Source organism: Myodes glareolus, chromosome 11 (genome assembly GCF_982192425.1).
Source record: "Myodes glareolus chromosome 11, mMyoGla1.1, whole genome shotgun sequence".
NCBI classification, from domain to species: Eukaryota; Metazoa; Chordata; class Mammalia; order Rodentia; family Cricetidae; genus Myodes; species Myodes glareolus.
The window spans coordinates 69,129,545-69,152,139 of NC_142036.1; the positions used below are offsets into that span (position 1 = coordinate 69,129,545).

Here is a 22,595-nt window from a genome sequence, read left to right on the forward strand (position 1 = left end):
TGTGATATTATACTCATCTAGGAAAAAAGGAACATTGTATTATCTTGTTAATAACTTATGAAACCTACTAGCCATAACCTCAACCAAAAATAAGTGCAGCCGGACAGTGGTGGAGCACCCCTTTAATCCCAGCACTTGTGAGGCAGAGACAGGTGGATCTCTGTGAGTTCAAGGCCAGCCTGGTCTACAAAGTGAGTTCCAGGACAGGCTCCAAAGCTACAGAGAAACCCTGTCTCAAAATCAAAATATTACAAATGATACCACTACCCACCCACCTCACCCATCTCACCGCAAGACCCGTGCTCCCTTGTATTGTCTCATTGGTGCTCTCCACTGCATCTCACTGAAGACCCGTGCTCCCGTGTTGCTTCATCGGTGCTCCCCACTACATCTCACTGAAGCCCCGTGCTCCCCTGTATTGCCTCATCGGTGCTCCCCGCTGGTGTTGTAAACTGTCAAAATCATAACGTACTGTAGGAGTCTGGTGCATATCAAGCCTGAGAGTTAAACAGAATTGATCACACACACCCTGCACTCTGAAATGAATCAGCGGGTTACTCTCATTATCCTTTAAAACTGGTTGGTCCCACCAAACCTTTGCCGGTGCCATGTGGTATTGGAATTCCATCCCGGAGTACCACAGATAGCCAGATGAGGTCTGATTCCGCTCTTGATGTGAGTTTTAGAAGATCTGATCTACACACCACACATGTCTACAATGTCTACAGTTAGCTTTGGTTCCTGGTTTCTGTGCCCTTTGTCTTCCCAGGACTCTGCATCTCCCTCCACCCAGCAATCCCAGCCCTGGCTTCTGTCCGAAGCCCTGGGTCTCGTGTGTTTCACAGAGAAGCTACAGAGCTTTGGTGCTGGTCCCACTTGACTTGTGTGACTCTGAACTTGGTTTCTCCTTCGGCGGAAAGTTTCCAGTGGCCCACAGCCCCATCTCGTTAATCTCAGAACGCTAACCTCATAGCTTTGCCAACACCCCTCAGGAACTGGAAAATTTGTCAATTTCTACTGTGTTGCTGTAGTTCTGTTTCCTGTTTGCCCATCTAGATTTCTAGATACTGTCTGCATTTTCTTTTGTCATCTTTATTCAGAAAAAAAAAATACAGTATCAAGTGAAAGGTAACATGTCAAGTTTTTGCTTTGCTTTTCCTAGTGAAGTTTTGAGTCTCGGCAAAACTAAAGAAGATACAGATTTCCTGTAGGCCCTACCCCCGCACCTACAGGGTCTGTGCCGTCATCATTCTTCCCATCAGAGCAGTGTACTTAGTATGATGGCTCTTTGGTCCGCCATAGTCACCGGAAGTCCCTGGTCCTCAGTAACATTCACTCTTGTGTGTTGTGCAGCCCACGTATGTGTGTAAATGTGTAATGACACGCACTCAACCTTAAGACATGGATAGTAGTTTCACTGCCCTAAGAATCCCCTGCTCAGCCCTTGGTCCTGCACTCTGACCTGACCCTTGGCACCACTGAGCTTTTTAACAACCCATAGCTTTCTGTTTCCAGCACGAGATGATTAGAATCGTACAGTGCAGAGCCCTTCCAGGTTAGCTTCTTCTCTAGCAATAGACCTCTGAGGTTGCTCTATGTCCTTGGGACTTGAGCACGCATTGCCTTTTAGTGTTGAACAATATGTAGTTACCTTGATATATCACAATTTATCCATTCCCCTGAAGGACATCGTGATTGCTCCCAAGTTTGGACATTTATGACCAAACTTGGCAAATATTCATGTACAGATCTTTTTGTAAATACAGCAAAGTGTGCTGGATTTTGTGGTAAAGAATATATCCAGGGTTGTGCTTTTTTTATTGGTGGTGGTGGTGGTGGGTTTTTTGTTTGTTTGTTTGTTTTCTGTTTTGTTGAGATTGTGTTTAATTCTGTAGCTGAGGCTGGTACCAGAAGCTCACCATGGTCTCCAGACTGGCCTCCAGTCCCAGAGAATCCTATTGCCTCGGTTTCCTCAATGCTAGGATTCCAGGTGTGAACGACCAAACCTGGATGGGTCTATAACTTAGAGGCAGAGTCAGTGGCTTAGCATGCTTGAGGCTCTGTTTCTCTCCCCCAGCATGAAAGAAAAAGAGGAGACATCTCCGCTCTGATTAATATGTAATATTATCTTACTGTCGTTTTATTGTATTGGTTTTTTACGTGTTCTAGTGCCTGGGACTTCATCATTCATAATATCAGAAAACAAGGCTCGCTATTAGTGACAGTACCAAGTCTCCAAGATTCTCTCTTAGGTCTTAAAAAGGTATGTAAGCACTTTTCCTTCTGTTGATTGTTTGGTTAGTTTTGGTCATGGTGGGAATTAAAACTAAGCCTCCTGAGTTGGGCAGGTGGGTCTCTGAGTTCGAGCCCAGTGTGGTCTATAGAAAGAGTTCTAACACCAGGTGATGGTAGCACACACCTTTAATCGGGAGGCAGAGACAGGCAGATCTCTGTGAGTTTAAGGCCAGCCTAGTCTACAGAGCGAGTGCCAGGACAGGCTGCAATGCTACAGAGAAACCTTGTTTTGAAAACGAAAGAAAGAAAGGAAGGAAGGAAGGAAGGAAGGAAGGAAGGAAGGAAGGAAGGAAGGAAGGAAGGAAGGAAGGAAGAAAGTTCTAAGACCACCAGGACTACACAGAGAAACTTGTCTCAAAAAATACAAACAAACAAGAAAATCCCTGAGCCATGCATATTAGGCAAGCAGTGAACTACTGATCTGTATCACCAGCCCTTCACCATTTTTCTTATCTAAACTTTGCTTTTTTTCTGATAACTATTATAACATTCTAGACTTAGCAAGACAGCGTTGCAAAAGTTCTGCTTTGTGGTTTATTTTTCTGCCCTCAAAAGCACTGAAATATCATTCACATCTGGATATAGATTCCTTTGTTTTTCTACAGTATTTAATAGCAGTGTGGTTATGGTTGTAGGTTAATAAACACTAGTGAATGTGGGTAAGACTCCCACATCAGCTAAGGGGAAGGGTAACCCCAACCCCATGGGAGACTGAGACAAGAAGACCACTTGAACCCTCTGGTTTGAGACCAGCCTGGTCAACAGAACCCCCGTTCTCAAAATCTAAGCTGGAAAACTGAATGCCCAAATCATAATCCTGTCTTTTAGAATAGAAGAAATGGTTGATGAATGCATTTTTGTCCAGTCAGACTCCATATCAAGACTCTGCCATACAAAATAAAGGGGCTGCAGTGAGTCACAGTTGTCCCAGGATTTCAAGTGGAGGGGAAGGCTGTACTTTTTGTGCAGTTTGATTTCCCAAATCCGTTAGAAATCTTTTTTTCTTTTGAAGTCTGTAACCCAGGCTGGTCTACTTGAGCGTGGTAATGGATGTTAATCGTCAGGTCCAGGTGAATCTAGAATCACCTTGAGTGACTCTGGGCCTCAAGGTTGTGCGGCAAGCATTCTTGAACGTTGCACCATCTCTCATGCCCTAATTTTGCTTCTTAAGTACAGGAAGTAACCAAGAAGTGTGTAAAGAAAGGTATTAATCCCGGTTTACCACCTTCATTTCCTCCGTGAGAACTCTGCCCATTGGTAATGTCATCTACCAGAGTTTTCCATTCTCATAGAAACATCCCTTTTTAAATATATTGTTGGTCAGGCATAGTGGCACATACCTTTAATCTCAGCACATGGGAGGCAGAGGCAGAAGAAAGTCTTGAGTTTGGTCATAAAGTTCCAGCCCAGCCAGAGATACGTAGAAAGACCCTGTTTGAAAAATAAAAAATTCTTTCTAAATTTCTAGTTTATATTATAAGTTTATAAGCCAATTTAGTGGGTTTTTTTTTCACTTACCAAAATAGCAACTTTTTGAAGATTTATTTATGTATGTAACTGCTTTGTCTGCGTGTATGTATGAGAACCACATGTGTGCTTGGTGCTCACATTGGTCAGAAGAGAGCATCAAATTCCTTGGAACTGGACTTAGGAATGGTTGAGCCACCATTTGAGTGTTGGGAACCAAACCTAGGTCCTCTGCAAAAGCACCAAGTAATCTTAACTGCCAAAACATTTCCCCAGTCCCCAAAATAGTTTAATTCTATGTATATAAATCTGTCCAAACAGCCACTGACGCCCTGAGGCCATCCAGAACTATATCAAAAAATTTGATCTCGAAAAAAAAGAAAAAAATGAGGTCTAAAGACACGGCATGTACCACATACATGTCATGTATATAGACAAATAATAAATACAATGAGTTGTTAAAACTTTTAAAAGTTAGACATGTTGGTGGAAGTCTATAAGTCCAGTATGTGGGAGGCTGAGGCATGAAGATTGAGAGTTGGCTGTAGGCCCGCCTGTCTCAGAAAATGAAAAGTTGGGGCTGGAGGGATGGTTCAGCAGTTAAGAGCACTGGCTGCTCTTCCAGAGGTCCTGAGTTCAATTCCCAGCAACCACATGGTGACTCACAACCATCTGTACTGAGATGTGGCGCCCTCTTCTGGCCTGCAGGGATACATACAGGCAGAACACTGTATACAGAATAAATAAATATAAAAAAAAAAATGAAAAGTTGCCAGGCAGTGGTGGTGCATACCTTTAATCCCAGCACTCTGGAGGCAGAAGCAGGTGGAATTCTTATGAGTTCAGGGTTAGCCTGGTCTACAGACCAAAATCCAGGACAGGCCCCAAAGCTACAGAGAAACCCTGTCTCGAAAAACAAAACAAAAGAAAAAAGAAAACAACTCTGAGGCCAGCGCAGTTTGCTCAGCAGGCAGCAACTCTTGCTGTGCAGGCCTGGCAGCTGGGCTCAGTCCCCAGATTGCACGTGGTGGAGAGAAGGGCCTCTGGAGGGCTGTCTTCAAATAGCCACATGTGCGTGTGTGACAATCGCTAAATTTGTGTAAAAGGAAAACTGCTTTAGACAGGTTTGTATGGCTCCAGAGTTTATAGGGTGAAGAGTCCGATCTCTTGCAGGTTGTGGGGGGAGATTGCTCCTGACCAGGGCTATGGGAACGAAGACAAGTTCTCTGTGCTTCTTATGTATTCCTTTTGTTTCTGTCTTCGATTACTTAAGACTATGATAATTATTGCACCACATACATTAAAATAATTATCCTAGAACTAGAGAGGTGACTCAGCTGTTGTGAGCACTACTTGCTCTTACAGAGGACCTGGGTTCAGTTCCCAGCACCCTCATGGCTCACAACCATTTATAACTCCAATTCCAGGATAAACCTCCTTCTGAACTCCTATGTACCAGGCACACGTAAGTGGCGCACAGCCTACTCGCAAGCAAAACACTCATAGACATAAATAAATCTAAAAACACTTTATTTTTTTTTCAAAAAGTCTTTGTAAAAGGTATTTTTCAATTTCCAAAATCAACGTAAAATAAGTTTCCAAACCCACAAAGTGAAAACAGCAAAACTTATTCATGGGGTTCTATGTGACTTGGTGCTGCTCACGGTGATAAAACTCCTGTATTGCAGGGGACCAGACAGATGGCTCCGCACTTTAGAGCACCTGCTGTACCAGCAGAGGACCTGGGTTTGGTTCCCAGCGCCCGTGTGGCAGCTCACAGCTATCTGTAACTCCAGTTCCAGGGAATCTGACACCCTTTTGTGGCCTTCTTGGGGACCAAACACAAATATGGTCCACATACATGCATGTAAAAATTAGTAACTATAAAATAAAAATAGGTCTTTAAAAAAAATCTGTTGTGTAACTTACTTAGGGTGATAATGTGAAATCCCAAGCAATAGGACCATTCTGGGAAGCTTCACATTGTATGCTGTTTCCCCCAGACTGATCTGCCGCTGTCCTGCTGGGTGGAAGAGATGCCACTGAGCCTTGACGTGTGCCAGCAGTCGGAAACTGACAGAGAAGCTCTGGAACAGATTCACTTATATAAGGTTCTCTAGCACTGAAGTAACCTGTGTGTGATATGTTGATTAATTTTTTTGTGTGACTCAAGTTTTTATCTATGATGCTGTACCTGTGAATAGCTGCATATGATTATACACATTCGGTAGTGTATATGGATGTAAATAAACTGTAATAAGATAATTAAAATATTTATATGAAATGTTGTATTTGCCCTTTTATTCTGATACAAACATAAGTGTATCTGTGTTTAGTTTACATACCACCTCCAATAGTTTGTTTTGTTTTTATTTGTTTTGTTTGAGACAGGGTTTCTCCGTGTAGCCCTAGCTGTCCTGAAACTCGCTCCATAGACCAGACCTAATCCCAGGTCAGCCAGGGCTACACAGAAACCTTGACTCGAAATATATATATCCTTAAAAGTGAAAAAGGCCTTTACTTTACTTCCCTCTTAGACTACTAAGATAGAAGACACTATCCCAGCCGAGCTATATCAGTTTCCAAACAGAGCCATGGTACGGAACTGTTTTAACATCGCAGTCCCATGACCGGGTTGTAACTGAGAGGGCTGTTCTCAGCCACCTCTGGTCTAGCTGCCTTAGATCTTGGGATGAGCCAAGAGCTTCCGCCAGCACGCCTGTCAGGTGAGGTGAGCCAGAAGGCTCCGGCCTGGGAAGGAAGGCATAGCGGAGAGGAGCCCTCCTAGAGCGGGGCTAGCCGTGAGCAGAAGTATGCCATACGCGAACGCCGTGGTCCTCCACTAACTCACCGCAGTAGAGCATCGCCGACTCCTTGGGGTCTGATGGGACGGTAACGAATCAAGGAGGGTGTGGCTTCCTGATGCAGCATAATTTTCCAAAATACTTCTACCCTGTTCAGTGAAAAAGAGTGGCATAGCAAATTCCAGGACAGCCAGGGCTGCACGAGACCCTGTCTCAAAAATAAAGACACAAAAATAAATTAAAAATACAAAATCCTATTAGAATTTACCTGATCTTACAGCCTTTACCAGAGAGGCTCTTAGTTCACCTCAATATGTGATACTATAAGGAACCTGACCCTGAACTCCATCCTCCTGCCTGCATCTCCCAAGTGCTGGGATTAGAGACACGTGCCAATGCCCAGCAGTAACTACTATAATTTTTGCCTTTCTTTCTTTCTTTCTTTCTTTCTTTCTTTCTTTCTTTCTTTCTTTCTTTCTTTCTTTCTCTTTCCTTCCTTCTTTCTTTTTTCTTTCTTTCTTTTTTTGAGAAAAGATTTCTCTGTGTAGCCCTGGCTGTCCTGGAATTTTAGACTAGGCTAGCCTTGAACTCACAAAGATCTTCCTGCCTCTGTTGGGATTAAAGGTGTGCGCCACCATACTCAATCTATTATAACTTCAGAAAGTCATTGTGCTCTTTTTTCTTTTATTAGAAACACATTTTTCATTCAATATATTCTGATTATGGTTTCCCTCCCCCAGCTCCTCCCAGATCCTCCCTACATCCCCTTCCCTCCAAATCTACACTCTTTCTTTTTCTCTCTCATTAGAAAACAAACAGGCATCTAAAATAATACTAATAAATAAAGCAAAAACAAACTGGAATAGGATAAAATAAAGAGACTCAAATAAAAAGCACAGGAAACACTTGTACACATGGAGACACACACAGTCTTACACCCAGAAATCTCATAAAAACACAAAACTGAAAACCATAGTATATATATGCAATAATATATAGGTGTATAAGTTGTATATTTGCATAACATGTTTGTAAAGACCTGTAAGGGGAAAAAATAAAGGCCCAAAAAAGCATTATGAGACAAAGAAACTCCAAGACGCCATTGAGATAGTTTTGTGTTGACTGTCTACTGCTGAGCATGGGGCCTTCCCTTAAGAGTGGTTTGTGGACCTGGTGAGACTCCTGCTGTTCAGAAGGCCTTGATTCCCTGGTGTCCTCCATCCCTCTGGCTCTTAGGTTCCTCCTGTCTCCTCTTCTGCAGAGTTCCCTGAGCCAGAGGGCAGGAATCTAATGGAGGACATCTCATGTAGGACGAAGTATTCCAAGATCTATCGTTCTCAATCTTCTATCCAGCTGTGGGTCTCCGTATTTGTTCCCATCCACTGCAGGAGGAAGCTTCTCTGATGATGGCCGAGCCAGACACTGATCTGGGTATAGCAGAGTTATTTTACCGCTATGTTCCTTAAACACAGTGGTTCTCAGCCTGTGAGTCATGACCCCTTTGGGGGCCGAATGACCCTTTTGCAGGGGTCATCTAAGAGTATCAGAAAACACAGATATTTACATTATGATTCATAACAGTAGCAAAATTACAGTTATAAAGTAGCAACAAAAATAATTTTTTGGTTGGCACCACAACATGAGGAACTGTATTAAGGCGTCACAGCACGAGGAAAATTGAGAACCATTGCTTTAACAGAACACTAGTATTTGGTTTTGCCCTAGGTCCTTGGTCTCTCTAGTCTCTAGCTCTTGACCACTCCAGCAGTGTTGGGAATGGGCTCCATCTCATGCAGTGCGTCTTAGATCCAATCAGATGTTACTCCCACAAGCTTGTGCCACTATTACACCAGCACATTCAGGCAGGTCACCATTGAGGATGGGAGGGTTTATAGCTGGGCTAGTGTTTAGCTTTCTCCTTCAGTAGCTTGCTGAGTATTTTCCAGTGCCTGAACACTAGTCAGTAGGGGTGACGGCTCCAGGTAGGCACCAGACTGACTTCTCCGTGTCCACCGGTGCTGCCTTCAGCAATAGGGCCTCGCCGTAAGTTTGTAAAGAGCAACCAATACCCTGGATTGTCATTGTGCTCGTAAAATGAAGCCAGTGGGATGGATAAAGGCACTTGCCACTAACCCTAGGAACGTGAAGATTCCCACATGATAGGAGAGAACCTGCTCCCACATCCACACATGTATGTGCACGTGCGTGTGGAGAGTCCCACTTCTGCACCATGGGCTCTTGATTCCTCTCTTCTGAGACCCCACCCCATACAGTCTGTCTCTGATGTTGAAGCCAAACTCTCCTGCAGTCCCTGCCATGTTGTTGTCCGTCTGTTCATGGCATAAGAACTCTTCTAATAAAGTCCTACCCCCAGCAATTCGTTTCGATGACCTTCTTGAAGCCCCACCTGAGACCGTTCAGTTGTTTCGCACCTATTTGGGGTTTCCCATAGCAACCTGTCAAGCATTTAGGGATGTGACTGACTTCAAGGTTTTCTTTACTGAAAAAGCAAAATAGTGTTTCAGCAAAAGTTTCTAAAGATAGATTTTTAAAAATATTTATTTATTTATTATGTATACAATATTCTGTCTGTGTATATGCCTACAGGCCAGAAGAGGGCACCAGACCCCATTACAGATGGTTGTGAGCCACCATGTGGTTGCTGGGAATTGAACTCAAGACCTTTGGAAGAGCAGGCAATGCTCTTAACCTCTGAGCCATCTCTCCAGCCCAAAAGATAGATTTTTTTTTAATGGATTGTATTGTAGTCAGATAAATCTATGCTGCTTTGAATTACTTGGAAAAAAAATCATGTCTTAATGTCTTGGAGAACTATGTAGTTTTTTTTTCTTTTAAAAATATGGTCTCTCTTTGGAACATGTGTACTCAGGATGGCCTCAGAGTGGTGATTCTCCTGCCTCAGTGTACACTGACACAACAATCTTTGGTTTTTGATTTGTTTTTTCTTTTCTTCTTTCTTTCTTTCTTTCTTTCTTTCTTTCTTTCTTTCTTTCTTTCTTTCTTTCTTTCTTTCTGTTTGTTTTTGAGACAGGGTTTCTCTGTGAAACAGTCCTGGATGTCCTGGAACTTACTCTGTAGACCAGACTAGCCTCGAACTCACAGAGATCCATCTGCCTCTACTTTCCAAGTGCTGGGATTAAAGGCGTGCACCACCACCACCTGTCCTGTTTTAGTTTGTTGTTGTTAACCTGGAAATCACTTGGTAGTAGTGTTAGGAGTTTGTTACTGCAGCCTCCAACTGCGGCTGAGAACATCCCTGCTCTCCCTGCTTTGTACCGTTGACTCGACTTTCAAATGGTTTTTTATTGTTGTTTTTGTTTGAAATAGAGCCTCAAAAGTCATTGTTTTGTGGTGCCCCAAGACTCAGGAAACAGATTTAGCAACAGCATCTTCCAGTTGCATTTCTTGTCCCACTGCCTGTGTTGACGCAACACAGAACCCTTTGCTACACTCACTTCATATCATCCTCAGGGGATAGTGAGATGATCCTTGTAGATAAAAAATCCACATACAATGGTAGCAGATGCTGCCTTCTAATGTTCTAATACAACCGCAATTAAAAAAATATGTATTTTAGATATATGGGTATCTTGTCTGCGCGTATGTCTGCACACCAGAAGAGGGCATCAGATCCATGTGACTGCAGTTATAGACGGTTGTGAGCTGCCATGTGTGTGTACAGTGACCTCAGAAGCCAGAAAAGGGTGTGGGATCCCCCCTGGAGCTGGCTGTGAGCTGACAAACCTGGGTGTTAGGAACTGAATCAGGGTCCTCTAGAAGAGCAGCAAGTGGTTTTAACCACCGAACCATCTCTCCATCGCCCTAATAGCATATTTGGAATATTCGTAGAAAGAATGGTTTCCTGATTTACAAATGACCTTTAATAGCAACGTTCATTCAGATAATAGTTTACAAGGTAATATTTAAGATTGACAGTAGCGTTTGTGGTAAAGTGTTCACCTACTGTAGACAAGTCTAGGCTCAGCCCCACCATTGCCATAAAACAATTCGTGACCAATTGAATTAAGTGTTTTCAATATAAAGTTTTGTTTTAGGATCTAAGATGTAACTTGGTTGGTAGAGTGCCTGTCTAGCACCCAAGAAGCCCTGGGATTGGTTCTCAGCATCTTATCAATGAAGCATGGTGGCACATGCCTGCAATCCCAGTCCTTGGAAAGTAGAGGTAGAAGGATTAGGATTTCAAGGTTTGACAACTTAACCTCGGATCTCTAGAACCCACGGCATAAACAGAGAACACAGACTCCCAAGGCTGGCCTCTGACCTCTACAGGCATGGTATGCATTACACACACACACACACACACACACACACACACACACACACACACACACCAAATAATGTCAAAATTTGTTTTTGGTAGAAATGAATAACATAAACTACCTGTATATACTAAAACATGCCACGAGCTAGAGAGCTCTAGAAGGACAACAAACACTCTTCCATGATTTTCAGGGGTGTAGCTCCTGGGCACGAACTTTGTATTTATCTCTATTTGAACTTACTTAAATGTATTTAATAAGGAAATAAGCACGCAAATTGGAAATATGCAAATATATAACCCTACCATCTACCAATACACACTGGCAACATTTTGACTTTCATTTTTTTAATGAAAGTAATATAAACCAAAAAATAAAGTCAAACACAAAGGCATAGAAAAGGCGAGGCGTGGTGGTTCACGGCTTTAATCAGCACACAGGAGGCACAAGCAGGTCGACCTGTGAGTTTGAGACCAGCCTGGTCTACGGAGTGAAATCCAGGCCAGCCAAGACTGCTTAGTGATATCGTGTCTCAGAAAGGGGGGGAGGGGTGGTGCCAGGTGGTGGTGGTGGTGCTATGCCTTTAATCATAGCGCTCGGGAGGCGGAGGCAGGTGATCTCTATGAGTCTGGAGCCCAGCTGGTCTACAGGAGCTAGTTCCAGGACAACTAGGACTGTTACACAGATAAACCTTGTTCTAAAACAACAACAACAACAACAACAAGAAGTGGGGTATAGAAAATGTACTTCACATGCTTAACACATAGTAGGTACTAAAAAACTTTGTTGAAAATAATGAATGAAAATGAATGCGTGAATGCATTTGAAGAAATGAAATGAAGGTTCCCCCAAAGAAACTGTTGGGGGGGGAATTATTCTTTTTTATTCCGGGAATTATCAGTGTGTGCCACTCTACCCCACTGAATTTGTCTAATTTCCTTCTTCTCTTGACTTTACGATGTAGAACATGATACACTAAGAGCTTGTTCCCTGGAGCTGGGGAGATGCCCGCATGGTTAAAAGCTCTGGCTGCTTTTCACAGGGGAGCCCGGTTCAAGTCTCATCAGTCCTACGGCAGCCCACACCTATCTGCAACTCCAGTTCCAGAGCCCAGTGCTCACTTCTGGCCTCTGCCAGCACCAGGCACCGATGTAGTTCGTAGACATGTGTGCCGGCAAAACACCCATGCGCATAAAATGAAAATACACATTGTAAAAACAAATAAATAGTTTTCAAGGCTTTTATTTCAACGGTTATGAATCTTTTCTCAGGCTAATTATTGAAAATAAATGCTGTCTTGTATGCCTCTAATATAATGCAAAGTAAGTGTTCAATAAATTCTTCCTGGTGACAGAGGCATCCCAAAATTCAGGGAAGACAGGTGAATGCTTTTCTGATTGATTTTGTTGTTTTGTTTTATCTTTTTTCTCTGTGGTTTTGGAGTCTGTCCTGGAACCAGCTCTTGTAGACGAGGCTGACCTCGAACTCATAGAGGTCCACCTGCTTCTACCTCCCGAGTTCTGGGATTAAAGGTGTGTGCCAGCACCGCCGGACCTGATTTGTTTTTTGAGTTTTGAGACTATACTGTATAGTCCAAGAAGCCTCAAAATGGGACTGCTCCCTAGTGCTGGATTCCAAGTGTGTCTCACCACGCCTGGCCCACAGTTGTTTCTGAGTTATAAATCTCAGAACGGCTTTGCTGTCTTGGGGGCAGAAGTGCTGTTCACACAGTCAGAAACAGCCAGGAGCTACACATAGTGAACAACAGTTTTCGATCATGAAACCATCTTTGTTTTCGTGGAAAGTGTTTTTGCTTCGCTCAGCAGCCGTTCCATTCCTGACCACAGAGTCATAAGGGGATCATTATCACTAACACCATCTCTGCACATGAAAGCTATTCCTTCACCATGACTCCTGCGGAGCTGCCTTCTTTTTATTGGTCCTGCAGCAGGCTGCTTCAGCGTGGCTCCGGTGACCCCATCTTCTGTAATTTGCTCCCTCGTGATGGACGAGAACTTGCTTTTAATGTGTGAAATACGGCAACATGAACATGGAACAGAATGCCCTGTCTGGGACAAGAATAACAATGAAGAAACCGACTGTGGAATCTCATTCTCTTCTGCCCCGATGTGTAGGCCCCAGAGGGCAGGTGCGTAAGGCAAAACAAAGCAGGTCAGTGGTGAGCCAGGCGAGCATTGGGCACCTGTAAGCACAACACTCAGGTGGCAGGGGCAAGGAGGTCAGAAGCTCAAGGCCAGCCTTGGCTACATAGTAATTTGAGGATAACCTGGGCTATATGTGATTCTGTCCTGGAAATAAACCAGGAGAGACATAAGGCCATCACTACCACATTCTGGAAGAGAATAATCCTCGCTGATATACACTTTGAAACCACCCCAAAGAGGACTGCGGCAGCAGCCAAACCCCGCGTACAGCCTGTGCAAAGCTCAAACTCCAAAGCTCTGCCCAGCCACTCGGAGACAATGGAGGACACCAGTGGTTTATTGCCCTCTTAGTCTTTTGAGATGTTAGAATGACAGGCATGTGACTCCACCAAGTTTAGTTTCTCTTAATTTTTTTAAAGATTTATTTTGATACATGTAAATCTGTATGCTGTATATGCGTGGGTGCCTGTGGAGGCCAGGGACACTGTTGGGTCCTCTGGAGCTGGGGGACAGGTGGTTTTGAACTACAAGATATGGGTGCTAGGAATCAATTCCAGTCCTCTGGAAAAGAGTAGCCAGTACTCTTACAACTACCTACCCACTCCAAGTTTTATTTCATTCCTTGGAGTAACTTGTTACATAAATCAGTAACTAATGTATCCAGCCATAATAGTGCTGTGGGATAATGCTCTTGTGCACTGTAAAGATTTGTCACTTGTATTACTTTAATAAAAATGCTGATTGGCCAGTAGCCAGGCAGGAGCTATAGGCGATGACCAGACGAAAAGAATTCTGGGAAGAGGAAAGGCAGAGATGCAGTCACCAAGCAGACACAGAGGAAACAAGATGAGAAAGGTACAAAGCCTGTGGTTAAACATATACAAAAATTATGGATTAATTTAAGTAGTAAGAGCTAGTTAGTAATAAGCCTGCACTAATAGGCCAAACAGTTTATAATTAATATAAGCCTCTGTGTGCTTCTTTGGGGCTGAACTGCTGTAGGACCAGGCAGGACAGAAAGTTCCTTCTACATGATAGTGCATGCATTAATCTCCGAACTCAGGAGGTAGAGGCAGGAGGATCCAGGAGTTCAAGACTAACCTCAGCTACATAATGAATTCAAGGATATCCTGGGCTACAAGAAACCCAATCTCAAAATAAATGAGTAAGATGGGTGAGATGGGTCAGCAGGTTAAAGAGAGAGCTTGCTGAGCAAGCCTGGTGACCTGAGCTCCAATTCTCCCACACCACCCAGGTCCCACAGTGGAAGGAGAATACACTCCTGAAAGTTCACTCTGACCTCTGCATGCACACCACAGTTTCAGTGCACCTCGTGTCTCTCTCTTTCTCTCTCTCTTACATACACCAACACCACCACTACCATCATTTTTAATTAAAAAAGTAAAACTAAAAAGTATAGATTACTAATACAATTTCTGTTAGATATTATTTTAATTTATGTCTAACTAAATTTCACTCAGTTATGAAAACTATATGCCTGGTCTGTATTAAACCATGAGTTTGATCCTTAGCACCTATCAACTGCATATACCCAACCAAAGAAAACAAAAAGTCATTTGTGAGAAAGACTGTATATTCCTTACCCAGTCACGGCATTTATTACTCAGAAAAGGCTTCCTTGCTAGCAAACAACTGTATCCTAATTTTGCTTCTAAGTTTATAAGTAAGAAATGTGGTCATGGTTTTTTATTTAGAAACAAGGTGGTTTGTTGTTGTTTTGTTTTGTGTTTCAATACAGAGTTTCTCCGTGTAACAGCTCTGGCTGTCCTACAACCTTTGTAGTCCAGGCTGGCCTTGAACTTAGAGATCCACACGCCTCTGTCTTCCTGAGTGCTGGAATTAAAGGTGTGTGCTACCACTGTCCGGCTGTTTGTTTTTATAAATTGCAAGTTCCTAATTATTTCTTCATTACCTTGGAAAAGAGTGTACTACTAATTTGGAAGTAATTTGGACCAATTCTGGAAATAAGGACTCCATAGTACACATGATCAGAATCTGAAGATTTAATTGCATGTCTTTTTAATTTAATTTAATGCCTGTTTAATACATCAGCCACCATTGTGTGATAGCTGGAATATAATCACCCTGATAATTCTCATTATTAGTTAACTTAAAAACATATTCTTTGAGCCAGGCAGTGGTGGCACATGCCTTTAATTACAGTACTCAAGAGGCTGAGGCAGGTGGATCGCTGTGAGTTCAAGGCCAGCTTGGTCTTCAAAGAGAGTTCTATGATAGTCAGGGCTGTTACACAAAGAAACCCTGACTTGAAAAACCAAAACACCAAAACACACACACACACAAAAAAAACCCACAAAAAACACAAAACCAACTCCCCCAAAAAACTTTGGAAAGCTGCAGATATAATAATAATAACAATAATAATAATAATGATAATAATAATAATAAAAAATATTATTTATCCTATGAGTCATAGGTGTTTTCCTTCCATGTATATCTGTGAACCACATGCATGACTGGAGCCTGCAGATGCCATAGTGGGTGTCAGGTCCCCTGGAACAGACAGCTGTGAATACCACATGAGTGCTGAGCATCAAACCTGGGTCCCCTGGAAGAGCAGCAGGTGCTTGTAATCACAGAGCCATCTCTTCAGCTTCTGGAGGCTTTTTCTTACCTTCCACTAAACCCATTTATACAGGTCAGCTCATTCTGCTAAAATTGTGTGTTACCTTTTCACTAATATCAGTTACTTTCACTTCTCCAGAGTTGATTCTTTAGTTTAGAGCGATAAAGGATAAAGAAACAAAATTAAAGAGATGCCCACAGATGAGCTGATTGCTCAGTAGCTAACAGCATTTGCCGCCATGTCTGACAACTTGAACTCCACCAGCCTCAGAACCCACATGGTTGAAGGAGAGAACAGATTCCTGAAGGTTGTCCTCTGTCCACCACATACACATCGTGATGTTCATCCGCGGATACAAACACACAAAAGTACAAAATAAGGGACTGGGAGGTGGCTCAGCAGTAGTTGAGCACTGGTTGGCTTTTGGGAGGTTGGCTTTCAAGAGCTCCCACGGCAGCTCACAACTGTTTGTAACTCCAGCTCCAGGGGATCTGGCACTCTCTTCTGGCTTCTAAGGGCACCGGGCATGCATGTAGTGCACACACATACATGCTGGCAAAACACCATCTGCCCTTGCCTGCCTTTAGGGTCCTAACAGGATACATCCTCAGCTGCAGCCACTAAGAGTAGCCCCTGTGCACATTCGCCGTATTCCCTTTTTGCCCACCTCCCATCTCTCTCTCTCTCTTCCATTACCCTAGTGCCTGGGGATTGGTCTCTGCCTCCCTCTCTGGCCCCTTCTCTGCCCTGTCTCTCTCCTCTTCGAATAAACTTCCTATGTGAGCCCTGTTGTATGGCATAACTCCTTCGTGGCGTTTTAAAAATTATAACACCATCCATAAACATAAAAAATAATAGAATAAATATAAAACTTATCTTTACTAAAAAAAAAAAAGAAAAGAAAAAAGAAAAACAACAACCACTTTTTTTGGGGGGGGGGAATATAGGGTCTCTATAGTCCTGACTTAGAATTCATTATGTAGCCTGGCCTCAAACTCAGAGATCATCCTGCCTCTGCCTCCCAAGTGCTGGGATTAAAGGAGTGTACCACTATGTCTGACTAAAATTTAAAAAACAAACGAACACACAAAAAACGAATTAAACAAATGCAATAATGTTTTTGTTTGTTTGCTTTGTTTTCTTGAGACAGGGTTTCTCTGTATGGCCCTGGTCATCCTGGAACTCACCCCATAGACCAGGCTGGCCTTGAACTCCCAGAGATCCACCTGCCTCTGCCTCCTGAGTGCTGGCATAAAAGACATGCGCCACCACCACTCGGGAATAATAATAATAACAAAATTAAGAGAAAAGCCCACACCATGAGAAAACAAGTTTGTCCCTTCATCCTTGTTCATCCTCTGTAGCTTACACATCTCCCCACAGGAATCGATGTCCTTCCTCAAACGCTTAGTCAGACGCCAAGGGCTACCTTTGACGCTGCCTCACAGATCTCCTCCCTTACTCAGCGCTGAATGCTAGTAATTACTTCATCATTTAATTATATCATCCAGTAAGCTAGTAATGCACTTCAAAGTTGGGATGAGGAACAGCTTGAAACTCTGAATGAACCGGGCTTCTTTCAGAATGGGGGGGGAGCCTCTAGAACCTTTGTTGACTGTGTTTTATAAACCCAATGCTTTTGGTTTTCTTTTTAGAGACTTTTTAAAGTCTGTGCAGTGGAATGTGTATATATGTGTGTGTGTACACATTTTCATGTGTTTGGGCATGTGGGGGAGTAGATGTGTGACAGGCACACAAGCATGTAGAGATCAAAGGTTGACTTGAGATGTCTTTTTTTTTTTTTTTTAAGTAATCTCTCTATTGTAAATAGATAAGCAGGGTCACCCACTGGAACCCGGAACTCTCTGACTTGGCTAGTCTAGCTAGTCAGCTTGCCCCGGGCATCTCATCTCTCCTGAATTCTAGGATCACTAACAGGCTGTCATGACTGCCTGTAGTTTACATGAGTATCGGGATCCAAACACTGCCCTTCACACTTGTGTGGCAATTGGGCTTACCTATTAAGCCATTTCTCCAACCACTCAATGTTTTCAAAAATCTCTTAAAGTTCCTTCCCTATTCTTGACTCATTCAACATGCATTTGCATACTTTTATTTTACTATTTGAGTCAGACAGTTGAGGACAGTGGTACAATTAAGTACAATTATGAACCAAACAGACAAGCTAAAAATCTGTGTCTGTAATAAAAGCAACAACAGAAAGAAGCACATAGGCTCCTCACAGCTCTGAAGCACACCTTCTAATTGGCAGGATGGTGGAAATGGAAAAGCTAGACAGGTTAAAAAAAATCACCAAGTATGATTTGGTTTGGCGTAATATTTTTCAATGCTATATGACCTATTAGCTATAACTATATATCTTCGAGTACAGGTATGTAATAAAGTGAAATAGACCACTCAGAGTCCCTTTACTGAGTATACATTAACAGGTTCAACCACACAACTAATGATATCCATCTGGTATATAATTAACATAGCACTCTAGTAAGTAATAGCTTTTTCTCAATGATAGATTGCACTGCACTAAAAATACACACGTTTACACATTAAAAGAGGCTACAGGCATGACACAGTCATTATACACTATGTACATTTTGGTTTTGTGGTGCCAGGAATCCTCCAGGTCTTATTTCAGGTAAGCATTCTACCCTCAGATTCCCCAGACCATCCAACTTCTTCCTTCCTTCCTTTATTTTATTTTTTAGGATGGGGTCTCTTTACATAGCCCTGGCTGTCTGGGAACTCACCACACTGGCCATGAACTCACAGATAATCCACCTACCTCCAAAATGCTAGCATTAAAGGTAGGTGCCACTATGCCCAGACTTCTTCCTTTTAAAGTGTACATAGTTAAAGACTGAAAGTGGTGGCACACACCTTTAATCCAATCACTCGGGAGGCAGAAGTAAGTGGATCTTTTATGAGTTCAAGGCCACCCAAGTATCCCCCCCCCCCACCCCGCTCCAGCTTAAAAGTTTTGATATTCCAAGGTTGGAGAGATGGCGCAGAGAGGTCAAGAGGGTTCAATTCCCAGCACTCACATGGCAGTTCACAACTGTCTGTAACTCCAAGATCTGACACCCTCATATAGACATACATGGAGGCAAAATGCCAATGCACATAAAATAAAAATAAATAAATCATTTTTAAAAAGTTTTGATAATCCAAGCATGTTACTGAGTCCCTATTCTTCAGGCAAATGCAGTACCAATCAAGACTAAGAATGGTGGATTCACTTGGGATTCTACTAGCTGGGACTCTTTACAGATAGAAAATGAAACTTTAAAATGCCCCTTTGTAGAAAGAACTACTAAAAGGATAAAAATAAAATTAAGCAAATGAAAAAAAAAAAAAGAAAACACAAAAGCTGCTCTGCCTGCTTAGGAGAAACCAAGAGTAGGAAGAATTACATATATTCATAGTAAGGTTGGCTGTTCGCATCCACAATCATCAAAGAAAAATTAAGACACAGTCCACTGTGGCAGACAGATGCCGTCTAAACTTAGACACCTGTGACTTTGGTGGCCAATGGGCTAAGCAGTGACAGCAGCAGCTTTGAGTCACGAACATAAATAAGATTGAAAGATACCAGGTACACCTTCTTCTGTTCTGCGCTGTGCCTTCCAGCAAGTCATGTGTTCACTGAACTTCCTTTCATTTAGAAATCTGGGTATTTCTTTCCCACATTACAAGCGTCTCCTCCAAATGCAGTTAACACAATACCACACTTTGGTTCCTTTGGTTATGAATAATCTCAAATCAGCAGTTTTAATCAACGCTAGGACTAGATTGAGAGAGGCAGACTCATGTGTTCCAATCTCCGGCTCTCCATTACGACCAAACAGGAAGTTTCCGAGCTTACCCCCTTCTCAGGAAGTTTAGATCAACTTGAGTATGTGCACCCTGTCCCAGAGAGTCTTTTTTTTTTTAAATATTTATTTATTATGTATACAATATTCTGTCTACGTGCAGGCCTGAAGAGGGCACTGGGCCTCATTACAGATGGTTGTGAGCCACCACGTGGTTGCTGGGAATTGAACTCAGGACCTTTGGAAGAGCAGGCAATGATCTTAACCGCTGAGCCATCTCCCCAGCCCCCAGAGAGTCTTAAATGGTAGTCCAGATACAATTTGGATTAAAATATTTGAGCAACTGCTCCTGAAGTTGTTATGTGTATCTATGACAAATAGACCCCTTATATGACTAATAATAATAAGAAGAATTTTCTTTTTCTTTTCTTTTCTTTTTTTCACCATAAGTGCTTGTAAAATAAATTTGTTTCGAGATAGGGTTTCTCTGTGTAGCTCTGGCTGTCCTGGACCTCGCTCTGTAGACCAGGCTGGCCTCAAACTCACAGAGATCTGCCTGCCTCTGTCTCCCCAGTACTGGGAATAAAGGGGTGCACCACCACTGTCCAAGGTAATTTAATTATTTAAACACCTGCTCACAATGCCTTATTCCTGTGATCTTCCTAGTAGGTCCTTATTAACCATGTCTGTTAATTGTGCAGCTAGTACAACCCAAGACAAGTAAAAGACAAGTACTCCTGTATGGTGCATCCTACAGCATCCCTGAAGAGATGCCACATGGTACAGAAGCAAGGAGGTGAGTGACACAGGGGGGCCTGCTCCTATCAGCGGCTTGTATGACTTACCCTGCAGTTTTCTTTGAATACAAGGCACTAAACGATTTTTGGTACATCCTGTGTTTTTACTATGGGGAGGCGCTAATATTTATTATAGAGGTTATAAAGTCATATTTCTTAAGTTACAAAGCAAATAAAAAATGAATACATCTTTATCTTCTTTCCCAAGTCAGAGAATCAACCAGCTAGTAAGAACACCCATCTAAACAGAAAGCCGTCACCACCATTCAGGTAGTAGTTAGTATTTAAATTATAATGGTTTATAGAAAATAACACATTTTCATGAGGTTGACCTGATCAAAGTTAATTCCATAACCTGGCAATACACAGCCACTTAAAATGGTGACAAGTTACAAATGAAGGAAAGAAAATGGTCATTTTGACTATAAAGATAAAAATAAACAGTTATAGGAATACAGGACCACAAAGGGGTGACTTGTAAGAAATATTTATTAATTTTGTGAGTGCGTGTGTTTTGCCTGTACATATGTCCGTGTATAACATGAATGCATTGCTCAGGGTTGTGAGCTCCTGAGGAATGGTGGGAACCCAACCAGAGTCCTGCAACAGTAGCAGCTCCATGGCAAGCATCATACATGTTACATACTAGACAAATGTGTTGAAAAGTTAACAGACACCACTTCACAGAATACTTATATTTAAGGCCAGTTGCTTCAAAAGACAAAGGGTCAGCACTTGTTCTGAAACCAAGTCCTGGACTTCTTCCTATTGATCACGAACACTCGCTACTACTTGGGCTACATTTAAGCATGTAGAAAAATGAGCTTTCCAGATTATCACTGTGATCATACATCTTACGTAATTTTAACCTGCCTGAACGAGACTTTAGGCATAAAAATCTTTTGAGGTTCCTTTGTGCTTTTTTTTTTTTAACTATAATTAGCTTTTCGATGGGATATTTAGCCACCAGCACAGATTGACTGAGGTAGCCAATCAGAAGTCAGCATTTGTGTACATGATAGGATAGGGTGTTTGTTCCTCTAGGTCGTTAACCCGCTGACTAGGCCTAACCTCAGAGGCTGGGTTTGTAAACATTTCCGGGTCCTCCCGGTTTCCCCAGTTCAGATGGGGCTTGCTTCCTCTGTGACTCCGGGATCTGCCGGGAACTCCTCTTCTCCGCCCCAGTTTACCCCTGGGTGAGACTCTCTGGGATGGGAAAAGCAGAATTAGATCTCCCAACAAACCATTGCGTTGAGTGGGCAAAGAGTCATTCAAAATGTTTTCTGCAGAAACCTGCGCGGTGACTCAAGAGATCTGAAGTCCCCAGCCCGGCCTGTGCCCAGCTCCGGGGCAGAGGACCAAGTCAACCGGTGCGTCCTCTAGGGGCAGCTGGCACCGAGTGTCCAGGGCAGAGCAGAGGCGGCACGGAACCCCCGGGGCACCTCCGACCTCACCCGGAGTCCTCTGCTCCTCAGCCGCTCAGCTACCCGGAGGCAGGGGCGTCTGCAAGGCAGCCCCGCAGCCGCCATGGGGCCGGGAGGACCGCAGCCAGGGATGCGGGAATGCAGATGGGAAGGATGGACTTAGCGCCTGCCCGAGAGTGGCTGCAACTTTCGTTTAAAGTGGTCGATGGCATACGGGTTAACTTTGGGTAGAAAACGAAAATGACCCACAGTAAGCCGCCAAGTAAATCTTTATTCCACAAGATTAGTTATCAGACTGTACTTTTAGATTCAGTTTCTTTCCTTTTCTTTTCTTTTCTTTTCTTTCTTTTTTGGTTTTTCGGGACAGGGTTTCTCTGTAGACCTGGCTGTCCCGGAGAACCATTTGCTCTGACTCCTGAGTGCTGGGATTAAAGTTGTGTGCGACCGCCACCCAGTTTGAGCGTTTTGTTTGTTGCTTATTTATTTAAATTTTTTAATTTTTGTTATTTATTTAAAATTTTAATTTATTTTGGTTTTTCGAGACAGGGTTTTTCTGTGTAGCCCTGGCTGTCCCAGAATTTGCTCTGTAGACCCGGTTGACCTCGAATTGGGAGAACCACCTGTTTTCCTGGATGCTAGCAGTAAGGATTTGTGCCAGCACCATGCCCGCTTTAGATTCAGTTTCTAGTTATAAAATCCTTAATGGCACAAGCCAGGAGAAGGGTCTTGGCACCAATTTCTCACAAAGCCTATTACGACGCATATCGCTAATTTCTCTCATGTTTTCTTTAACAATCTCTCATTGCTTCATTTTAAAATACTGCTTCTAGTGTAGTTCTTTTCCCACAAAGTTGATAGATACCTTTCTAAGCAGCTCAGATACGGTGGTGCAATATATACTCAC

At 42.8% G+C, this 22,595-nt stretch overlaps 1 protein-coding gene and 1 long non-coding RNA gene across 2 annotated transcripts in view; both read left to right on the forward strand.

Annotated features, from left to right (window-relative positions):
- The window catches only part of LOC125387945 (uncharacterized), a 29,889-nt gene extending 23,843 nt beyond the window's left edge, over positions 1–6,046 (forward strand). Inside the window, exons 7-8 of the mRNA XM_048415802.3 lie at positions 2,170–2,263; positions 5,766–6,046. Of these exons, the coding sequence (XP_048271759.2) occupies positions 2,170–2,263; positions 5,766–5,882 (211 nt within the window). The 3' untranslated portion in view covers positions 5,883–6,046. The remainder of the gene's footprint in view (positions 1–2,169; positions 2,264–5,765) is intronic.
- Positions 6,047–21,253: 15,207 nt separating this feature from the next.
- On the forward strand, positions 21,254–22,141 carry LOC146892415 (uncharacterized). Its single transcript, XR_015739255.1, has 2 exons — positions 21,254–21,463; positions 21,557–22,141. It is a non-coding gene; the product is annotated as an uncharacterized LOC146892415 (long non-coding RNA).
- Positions 22,142–22,595: the final 454 nt, after the last annotated feature.